At 47.8% G+C, this 11077-nt stretch overlaps 1 protein-coding gene across 1 annotated transcript in view; it reads left to right on the top strand.

Annotated features, from left to right (window-relative positions):
- Nucleotides 1–11077, top strand: part of ZBTB41 (zinc finger and BTB domain containing 41) — a 65583-nt gene that overhangs the window by 12736 nt on the left and 41770 nt on the right. The window contains exon 5 of the mRNA XM_005884990.2: nucleotides 545–642. Coding sequence (XP_005885052.2) covers nucleotides 545–642 — 98 coding nt within the window. The remainder of the gene's footprint in view (nucleotides 1–544; nucleotides 643–11077) is intronic.

Genomic DNA, 11077 nt, shown 5'->3' with positions numbered 1-11077 from the left:
ACCGATTGAGGAAACTGGGTTTAAAAACTTCATGAACTTCCAAGTTTGGGGGAGGGGGGAGAAACGAAACGAAAGCACAGGCCCGCTGGAGTGGCATCTCTTGAATCTAATTAGCAGGGCGGTTGGCATCACCATGGTCCGTCCGAACCGCACGGGTCGCTGCCTTTGGACGCCCGTCAAAACGAGTCAACATCTGTTTGTTATTTCGACTGTGTAGTCCAAGTATTGCCTTGGGTCCATTACAATTTTCTTCAAAAAGCGAACGTGGCCTCGCCATCCTTTCCCCGGTTCCCCTTGAAAGAGAAATCACCAAACGGCTTGCCACTCCGGGTAAAATATTACATGGAGGCAGCGGGTGTCATAGCTCAGGGTCACCCGGGCCCGCGATGCGTAATGAGCGCTGTGGTCGGCGCGGAGGCCGGGAACTGTTCCCAGTCCTTCCCAGCCATTCGGACGTGGCGGCGGCGATGGGCTGAGACTGGTTTTAATTTCACTTTCTTGGAAAACAGAGACGACTACGTACCAGATGCTTGTCTCACTTCAGGTGACCCTCGGGCTAAATCACAGCGAGACTTCAAAGAATCCGCTGCGATCGCCTCGCAGACAGCTTCCGCGCGTGATGATGATCAGAAAGAGAAGCAGGTACGTATTGATCGCTATCGACAGAGATCTTGGAAACCATGCTGGGAGTTAGGGATTTTTGAAAGGCGTTTCAAGCTGTGATTGGTTAGAGAAATGAGATCAATTAGATTACGGCACCTAATAGTTTCACTGTTGTTATTTTTCCTTCCCTTCCCTTCCTTCCTTCCTTCCTTCCTTCCTTCCTTCCTTCCTTCCCTCCTACTGGGGATGTGCCCACAACCAAGGTACATGCCTTTGACCAGAATCAAACCTGGGACCTTTCAGTCCACAGGCTGATGCTCTATCCACTAAGTCAAACCTATTACTTTCTTTCTTCCTTTCTTTCTTTCTCTCTTTCTTTCCCTCTCTCTTTCTTCCTTCCTTCCTTTCTTGATTTTTTTATTTGAGTGATGGGGGGAGGGGGATGCGCCCTCCAGGGTGATGGGAGTGGAGCCAACCTGAACATCTCGAAGGCCTCAGAAGGAAGGAGGCGGGGAGATCATAGATGGCAGGAGGAGCAGCTCCGTGGCCCATCGCATCCACGGGGAATCCGGGCACGCGCCGTCCAGCAGAGCCAGGCTCGCCCTCTCTGGAGCTTTGTGTTTCGGCTCTAGGTTTCCACCTGATTTGTGGCCTTCACCACTCCCACTTGGACGCTCAGCGGGTCCAGGGAAGCGGTTTGGGGTTGTGTTACGGGCGATCGAGGAGAAAAGACAGCGTCGCGGAGGCGCACTCCTGTCTTTGCTTTGAAAAGTCATTTCGGAGAAACTCAATCCAGTTCAGACGCAAGGACGGTAATTGGCGTTGATCGGTAAATCATCGGGCAGGGTTCTGCTCTTGCTCAACCCCCCCCCCCCCTTCTTGTCAAGAGTGAGTGATGGCAGCGGAGCTGGGCGGGTGATGAATCCCTGCGTGGCCTCCTCGGGTGGGACAGGTTGCTGTTCTCCGTCACGTTTGCTCTCTCTGCCAAGGTGGGAGTTGGCTTTCCACGCGTCAGGAGTGGTGAGGTCGTCTCTCACCGATTTATTCGTATTTCTGTTGTGCACGGCCACCCAGATCATCTCCGGGTAGATGACGGCCTGGTAAGAGCTGGCATTCCACAGTCTGGCTTTTATTTCACCCCTCCCCCTCCCCCAGTGACTTTCCGCGGCCACAACATACATGATCTGTGCCGAACACTTCAGGGGGATAGAAATGAAAGCCTCTTCAAGGCTCTGTCCCTCTCTCCGCTTCGTCAAAATCCAGAGGAGACCTGGGAATTCTTTAAAGCGGAAAAGAAAAAGGGGGTTTTAGAAACACAACCTAACTTTTTTTGTGGGGGGAGGAGGATTTAATCTTCACCCCAGGATATTTTCCCATCGATTTTTTTTTTAGGGAGAATGGAAGAGAGAGGGGAAGACAGGGAGAAACATCGATGTGAGAGAAATACATCGATGGGTTGCCTCCTGCACGCACTCCAACCAGGGCCCTGGGCGGGGGAGGAGCCTGTAACCGAGGTTCATGCCGTTGACCGGAATCGAACCCGGGACCCTTCAGTAGAGCAGGCCAATGCTCTATCCACTGAGCCACACCGGCTAGGACACAACCTACCATTTTTATACAGTATTTCTCTCGTGTTCCAACGTGGGGCTCTATTTCCAGGTCGTCTTCTCTGTGAACGTTTATAGTTAGTTCTTCAGTGAATATAATGTGATCGTTCATCTAAGCGCGCCCCGAAGCGGGGAGTATAGACAGTTCTGGCTTCTGAGTAATTTCTCGCCCGCACCTGCAGACCAGTGCAGAGTTTCAGGTGGTTTCAGACATAACGGACTTGACTTGGGGGTCGGGAGACACCCGCTCTAGGAAGTTCTTTGACTCAGCTATCGCTTCGAACAATGTCGGGGATATATCCCATTCACTAGGTCAGTGGTCGGCAAACTGCGGCTCGGCCAACCGCGGCTCGCGAGCCACATGCGGCTGTTTGGCCCCTTGAGTGTGGCTCTTCCACAAAATACCGGCTCTTCCACAAAATACCGACTTCTGCGCATGGGCCACGAAATTTCAATCGCACTGTACGTCAGTACTTCATTGACACTTCCAAAAATACTGAATATTGAAAACTTCCTAAGCAAATACTCTCAAGGTTTTATTATTATTATTATTTACATAACTAATTCACTTCATTGTACTGATGGGGTAGTCATAATAATCTGGCCGGTCATAATAATCTGGCCACTCAGTATATATATATATATATATAGAGAGAGAGAGAGAGAGAGAGAGAGTCCCCCCAAAATATGTACACACTTTAACAGCTGATAGCTCAATTAATGTTTTGTTCTTTTCAGATTTAAGCCACTGGAATTAATAATTATTCAGAGCATATATACATTTTGGGGGGACAGCCCTTATCTACATAAAATACCACCCCAAACTTGATCAATTTTATGGGGATTTTCGGAAAGGATGCCTAAACACTATCTATCTATAGGAAGGTTTTTGAAATTGGTCTTGAGACTATTTTGTTGCAGTTTTGAAGGAAAACTATTTCAACAGAAGTGTCCTTGATTGCCGTATTTTCGCCTGTCTTTATTCGATTTTTCCAATGCTTATTTAAGTGCATTTTGTAGAGTGAAGCAGTTTGGGGGGAAATGAAGTAAAAGAACAGACTGGCATGACTTAGTCTTCATAACAATTCCGTTCCTGCGAATGGAAGTCTGGTTTCTAGAGCGCTGTGATTGGAATAACATGTCATACCCCAAACACTTCAAATTCCACCGGGCGAAACGAGATCTGTGGCCATACTTTGTCCTCCTCGGGCAACACTTTCCTGGTAAGCGCTTGGTTCCTTAAATCCTCTAAGTCCTTAGGCCTTTTCTAGTAAAATAATAGTATCTTTTCCCCATTGCTTTCACCTCTTTAATAATGAATTGTTATCCTTTGGAAAAAAATGATCTCTCTTCAAGCGATTGGCGCTGCTGAGGGTACCGGGCGCATTCGTCTAAGATTGTCGGAGGGAAATTGAAAACAGCCCAGCTTTTCGCCGCAAATATTCGCTGGGAAGCAGCCGTGGCCACACTTCTCTCACAGTGGTGTTGCTGCGGGTTCTTTGCCAGCCCATCCTACGGGTCGGGATCCCAAGGCTATATTTTTAAAAAGATATTTTTTTTATTGATTTCAGAGAGGAAGGGAGAGGGAGAGACAGATAGAAATATCCATGATGAGAGAGAATCATGGATCGGCTGCCTCCTGCACGCCCACACTGGGGATCGAGCTCGCAACCCGGGCCTGTGCCCTGACTGGGAATCGAACCGTGACCTCCTGGTTCCTAGGTCAACTCTCAACCCCTGAGCCACACCACCGGTCGAGCAGGATCCTGAGGCTATTAATTTGGCAGCAGAAACCCAGCGGAAGAAACAATAGTTTGTTAGTTCCCACGGCTCCTCCTAGACAGGAAGAGAACACCTGGAACCAAGTGCTGTTTTTGTCTTGTTGGTCCAGGCCTCGCCCTCTGCCCCAGGTGCCCTGCAATTTCAGTCTACACCCGCCCGAGCTCCCTCCTCCCCTGGCTCCATCCCTGCGTCCTCATAGCTTCTTCCAACACATTCCTCAGAATCCCATGTGTCTGTGCCCCGGGGTGCCCCACCTTTCAGCCGCAAACTCTAAGCCAGCGGTTCTCAACCTGTGGGTCTCGACCCCTTTGGGGGTCGAACGACCCTTTCACAGGGGTCGCTTAAGACCATCGGAAAACACATATACAATTATATTGTTTTTTTGGGATGAATCACTATGCTTTAATGATGTTCAATTTGTAACAATGAAATTGGGGGCCACCACAACAGGAGGAACTGTATGAAAGGGTCGCGGCATGAGGAAGGTTGAGAACCGCTGCAAAAGCAGATCCCCATGACAGGCAGACCTGGACCCTCTCAGCCACCCAAGACTTGAACTTGACTTGTGACCCTGGTGTATATCCCCATTCTTCTTGATTCTCATTTGTTCCACTCCTGCCCCCGCCCCATCCGACTCCCCAACACACTCCTGGGAATGGTCGCATCGGCCTGCAATCTGCAAAGAGCCGGCCGCTGGATGTGCAGACCCCAGAGTGGGATTTGTTAGAGAGTTTCAGGCTGCTGCTCTCTGAAGCTCAGATGCTGCCCTGGGCCGGGGTTATAGATGATGCCCACCCGGCTTGTTAGCCGGGAAGCGGCAAGGCGCCCACACTCATTCGTTTGCACTTGAACTTCTCCGGCTGCCATCATCCTCCATTACAGTGACACCCGTACAGCACAACCCGGCATTGCTGTTCTCCCAGCTTCGAAATGACGCCATTAAACACCCCTTCGGAAGGGATCCGAGGGAACCGCGAGAAATTTATGAGGCTCCGGCCGGCTGTGGACCCCGTGGCCTTCCATCAGAGTTGGGCCAAGCGAGCCAGCGGGATCAATAGTTATTATGAGAGGTGGACGGGCCAACCAGGCAGATGATTCCAGAAGGTTTCTCTCCCGGGCCGGCCGCACTAAAAACAAATTCGTTCTCACGCCAGCGACCTCGGCGGGGGCTTTCAGACGGTGAGTGGGTTGATGGATCCCACTATGGAGAGCAATCGGGCTGCCCGCCTGGTGCTGTAAAAGGAATTGTGTTTCTGGTCTCCAGGTGACTTCTCTCGCTCGTTCTAATTGCATTTGGCAGGGATTGCCTGTGCCGTCCGCTGGGAAGCCGCCTCTGCCTGCAGCTCTGGCCCGGGGAAGAATTTCAACAATTCCCAGGAATTCCAGACAAAAACTGTGCTCTAAAATATATAAATCCACCATGCGTCAGTGACTGTGCATGCATGGCCTTGCTGTTTAGTCTTATTGCTGCATATTCTGAAAGGCCCCGGGCTAGAAAATGATAGTTTTCACAGGAAATGTGTTTATAGAAAAGGACATCGGGTCACCGAGAATGAAGGAGAGACTCTGTTGGGGTGTCTTTTTTCATGAGAAAGAGAGGGGAGAGGGGATGGAATATTTTAGCCCATTTCCACCCCCCTCCCAACTTCATTGAGATATAAATGACACATAACCTTGTGTAAGTTTAAGGTATACACGTGTTGATGTGATACATGTACAGATTGTGTGTTGATGTGATACATGTACAGGTTGTGAAATGATGACAAAAAACAAAAGTTGCGTTGACACACCCATCACCTCTCATGCTGGCTTTTGAACGTGGCGAGAACTTTTCAGATCTCTCTCCTCTCTTAGCAGCATTCAAGTGTACGATACAGTATTGCTAACTACAGTCACCATGAAGTACGTTAGAGCCCAAGGACTTATTGGTCTTATAACTGAACGTTTGTACCTTTTGACCACCTTCACTCAATCCAGGATTAAAGCTTGCCTAAAAATGTATCATAGTAAAAAAGAATACTAGTAATAGCAATGGCACATTTACAATAGGATAGAATGTTATGCTATAAATATTAATAGAACATAGAAGTTTTAATATCAACATATTGGTACACTGTATGAATATTAGTGCTATATCTAGAATATATAGCATATTCTAACATATTATTATTATTACTATTATAAATAACCTATTGAACTTGAAGAGTTGGGGTGATTTAGGGACAAAGACTAAAGAAAGAAGCCTGAAAATTTGCTTCCTCCTTCACAATTATTATGACCTACGACATAGACGTATGCTTTCATGATGGAATAACTAAGAAAATAGCAAAGAGCAGTTTCAAAAATTGCCATATGTATTTATTTACCTTTTATTTATTAATTTTTTTAAATATATTTTATTGATTTTTTTACAGAGAGGAAGGGAGAGGGATAGAGAGTTAGAAACATTGACCGGAATCGAACCTGGGACCCTTTAGTCCGCAGGCCGATGCTCTATCCACTGAGCCAAACAGGTCAGGGCTCTATTTACCTTTTAAAAACAACCATTGCTTTGGGAAAAACAATCCTTGGTTGCCTTTTTAAAGTTTAAACGACAATTTAGGACTCGGTACTAATTTGGACAGACCGTGGTGTACAATTACAGCTCATTCGACGCATTCACAATAGCGGGGTGTCCCTGTGACATTGGAAATAACAAGAGAGACACCCCAGGTCTGCCCCAGCAGCATTCCCAGGAAAATTCCCCTTTGGAAACCAGTTACCTGAATGAATGAGCTTAGCCCAGGCGCTGGCCAAATCAGACCCTCCCCGCCACAACCCCCGCCCCCCAAGATCCTCGGATGAGAAAATCCTTCAAAGGTCCCTGCTTATCCTCCGAAGTTCAGAGCGAGCCCCGTTTGATTAAAAGTCTCTCCGCCTTTCATGAAGATTAGTTTTACTTTGATTTTTTTTGGCAAAGGAGCAGAAGCAGGCGCAGGCGGTCATTCCGGTCCTCAGCGTCCGGAAACGCTAGGCAATGGAGTGTGAGATGCTTTGGGGGGATCATCGAGGGGAGACTGCGGGTCGGTGTTGGGTTGTCTGCCCCTCTGATTGTCAACACTGAGGGCTGACGACTCAGGAAGCAGCCAGGCCTGCGGGACTCATGGGTGTGAATGAGCTGCAAGCAAAGACAGAAAATTCATTGAGGATGCCCTCATGCATTCCTTACAACCACTCTGCAAATTGGGCTGCTGTCAATATTCCTATTTTGTAAGTGAGGAAACAGGGACGCAGAATCATGTGCCTTCACACCAAGGACCTCTGGCCCCACAGTCCACCCTTCATTCACCTTCGGCTTGAAAAGGGAGCGCCCAGCGCTGCCTGGGTACACCGTGTGGTCATGCAAACTCCACGTGGAGTCAGGCCTCCCGCCCATCACCGAGTGTGGAACGTTGGAGGTTCCACTATCTCGCTGGTTGGTCTGTCGTCTGCGTTGTTGCTAGTCAGCGTGGAAGTGTCTGAGATGTCTCGTGTGAGCTCAGTGGCCGTGGAAAGTCCTTCTCATTGAAGATGGGGACATCGCTCATGATGACCATTGCGATGAGTGATGCCACCATGTGACACAGGAAGGCTGGGTGCCCACACTCCGCCTTTAATCATTTTCTTTTTAAATATATTTTTATTGATTTCAGAGAGGGAGGGAGAGGGAAAGAGATAGAAACATCCATGATGAGAGAGAACCATGAGTCGGCTGCCTCCTGCATGCCCCTTTCTGGGGATCGAGCCCCCAACCTGGGCATATGCCCTGACCAGGAATCGAACCCGGGACCTCCTGGTTCATAGGTTGACGCTCAAGCTCTGAGCCACGCCGGCTGGGCTTTAATCATTTCCTACAGGTGCTCAGTGTGATTGAATCAATTTTATACATTACAGCTACAGAATTTATTACAAAGGACACACGCAAAAAAATAATTGTTTGTGAGGAAGCACTTTTAGTTACAAATACACAAATTAAATTGATGCATGAGTCTCCCTGGAGAAAACCTTTGTAAGACATCCCCGTACGGCCCTACAGAAAATTAATTACTTATTCTGTGCAACTGAACGTAGAATGCTCCATTGCTTTATTTCCTCAGCATGTTTGCCAGGATCTGAAGTTGCCTGTGAAATATGGGGTCAATGGGTGTTAGGCAGACAATCTGAGTGACTCAAACATAGTCATAACGGCCTGACTGGCGTGGCTCAGTGGTTGAGCGTCGACCTCTGAACCAGGAGGTCATGGTTTGATTCCCAATCAGGGCACATGCCCGGGTTGCAGGCTTGATCCCCAGTGTGGGACGTGCAGGCGGCAGCTGATCCATGATTCTCTCTCATCATTGATGTTTCTTTCTCTCTCTCCCTCTCCCTTTCTCTCTGAAATCAATAAAAAATATGTATGTATATGGAAAAATATATATATAGCCATAATGTCTTGTTTCTCTATTATAATATACTAGAGGCCCAGTGCACAAAATTCGTGGGCAGGTATGTTCACAAGGCCATCTCCCCCAGCTGCCAGCAGCTGGCCCCGCCACCCACCCTGGTTCCCCGTTTGCCATCGGGCAATCGGAGCCTGCCGGCTGGGGGGAAGGGACGGAGAAGTTGGCCGGCAGGCCCCGATCAGGCGATGAGTGTCTGTGTTGAGTGTCTGCCCCCTGGTGGTCAGTGTGTATCATAGTAACCGGTCGTTCCTCCGTTGGTTCATTTGCATGTTACCCTTTTATTATATAGGATTCCTTGCACCTAGAAATATATAGAAAACTCTTTTCTATATATTTCTCCAATATGCATTGCCTAAATAGGCTAAAATATTAAAGGGAGGGAGTGAGAGAAAACCAGAACGGGGACCCATTTGTCGGAAGCCCACAAAATGCAGGTCCTAGTGAGGTGCTGCTTACGTGAAGAGCTGATATTAACTGATGACCTCCCAGGACCTAGGAGTAGTAATTCGAATGGGAATGGTTGTCGGAGGACATCCTGGGGTCATGGAGGGAAGTGTATCTTTCCCTAGAAACAGGGAGAACCTGAGGGACCCCTCTCCTTTTCCTGCTGCTTTTAGGGGCCTGATCTGCATCCTACAATCCCTCCCCACCAGGACAATCCAGTGAGGACGGACGCCAGACACGCCCTGGCGCTGGCTCCTGGGCCCTGGGGTCCCGCTGGGCTGCTTGGTGGAATCTGATGTAAGGATGTGTCCAGACAGGAAGCATCAAAGTGAGGATGCAAAGGCCGAAAAGGCTGCCGATGACCTGGGAAGCATCCGGGTGTAAGGCCGCCCCGCGTTTTAACTGCTCACAGCGTTTCTACCTTCGGGGGCTTTGCAGAATCTCACGCTGGTGGCAGTTACATGCTCGGCCGGGTGCCCGCTTCTATCATTTCTGTTTTCCCGATGAAGGGACCATCCGGAATTGGATTATCATCCTTGAATCTTCCTACCTAGTTGTCTAAGCTGCTCAAAGCTTTTCAGTGGAACGAATTCGCCTGGCTTCCTCCTGCTTCTGTGGGGAAAGGAGAGGCAGGGATGCCCTTTGCCGTGAGATAAGGCCGGCTCCCTACGTGAGAGGCCACAGCTGGACGGCTGCTGCGAGCGGTCTTGGGAAAGTGGGTTAAGACAAGAAATATGGGGCCTTATTAAAATCTCAAGGGCGCTGGAGACAGGCAGGCTATAATGAATGGTATTGGAGTGTGGCCAGGTCGATGGTGTTAAACCTCATTCAAAGGACTAGATAAATCCGAGGCCCTGGCCTCTGTGTAACCCTCCCCGTCCAAAAAGTGGTTCCTCCTGGCCCAGACTTTTGATGATGTTCCAGAATCGCTGTTTCATCGGTGACCCCGAAGGAATGCTGTCTTCGTTTTAATCACCCCGGGCTCTGCGAAAGCCAGGTGTTAAGCAGCAAACACAGACAACCCTTATCTTTATTTGCCTTTTTGAAATTTATTAAGTCATCGAAGCAGGTTGTATTCGAAGACGTTTAAATCACAAGATGAAATGGCCATGTACGGAAGAGTATTTCTCATTTTAAAAAAAGTGCAAAAGAATGAAATCTTAATTGTGATGTTGAACGTGGGGTGCACGGTTACAAAAGAATTTTATTGCCCTCGTCTGGGCAACACCTTTGTGTTAAAATTAAATGATGTTAGCTTTAAGAAGAAGAGATGTAAATTTTCACTATTTGACAAAATTCACCCATTACTACTCCATCCTATGCAGCTTACTCTAACCTCCCACCCCAGACTTCATTGAAGGTATTCTTCACTGAGAATAAAATATTCTATAAACATGGGAAATGGAAACCCCACCCCATTACTCTTTTAATGTCCATACTGGATGAAGTTGGAAAACAATTTTTCAGGAGCTTCTCAATATCATCTTCACTGATAAATTAGAAAATAAAATTTCTTTGCACACGCTTGTAATCGCCTGGCTGCTACCACCAGGACATTCATCTTCAGTTGGTTTTTGTATATTTTCTTGGAATTGAAAAGAACCAAAGACGTCATCCCATTCAACCTACCACTCGATTCAGGTTCTTCTCTCTCCTGTCCATGAACCATATAGAACCTCAATTCATCACAAGTGGTAGATGCTTTAATTATTTAAAAGTCACTCCTTTTATTAAACTGAATTTTATCTCTTCTCCTATCCATGCCAAATCTGAATCCCTCCCCCGCAAAGAAAGGAGCATCCCTTTCATCATTATCTTGACCTGGGCACTTGATACCTGTGTGTTCCCTTCATAACAAGTTGATTGAGCTGTAGATGTTGGACAAGCACACTTTTCTTTGCTTGTGCGTTATACTTCAATCAAATGCTTACAAGAAACAAAACCAAGAAAAGGTAGAGGGGTCGCCATATCTGGGTCGCTATGGTTTTTTCAATAGACTGTAAAGTATAATTCTGAGAGGGATGTTTTTAAAGAACTCCTTGAAGAAGGCAATCAACATTAGCTTTAGCAGGAGAGTGCCCGTGACTCTTATGAAAGGTTTCACTCAGACCTTCCTTGCTGGGGTCCGACTACCATGACAGGAGTTAAAAAAGAGGCTGGAGTTTACACAGCCGCATCTCT

This window comes from Myotis brandtii, unplaced genomic scaffold, assembly GCF_000412655.1.
Source record: "Myotis brandtii unplaced genomic scaffold, ASM41265v1 scaffold888, whole genome shotgun sequence".
Taxonomy (NCBI): domain Eukaryota; kingdom Metazoa; phylum Chordata; class Mammalia; order Chiroptera; family Vespertilionidae; genus Myotis; species Myotis brandtii.
Note: the sequence above shows the minus strand (reverse complement) of the source record. Positions and strands in the feature narration are given on the sequence as shown.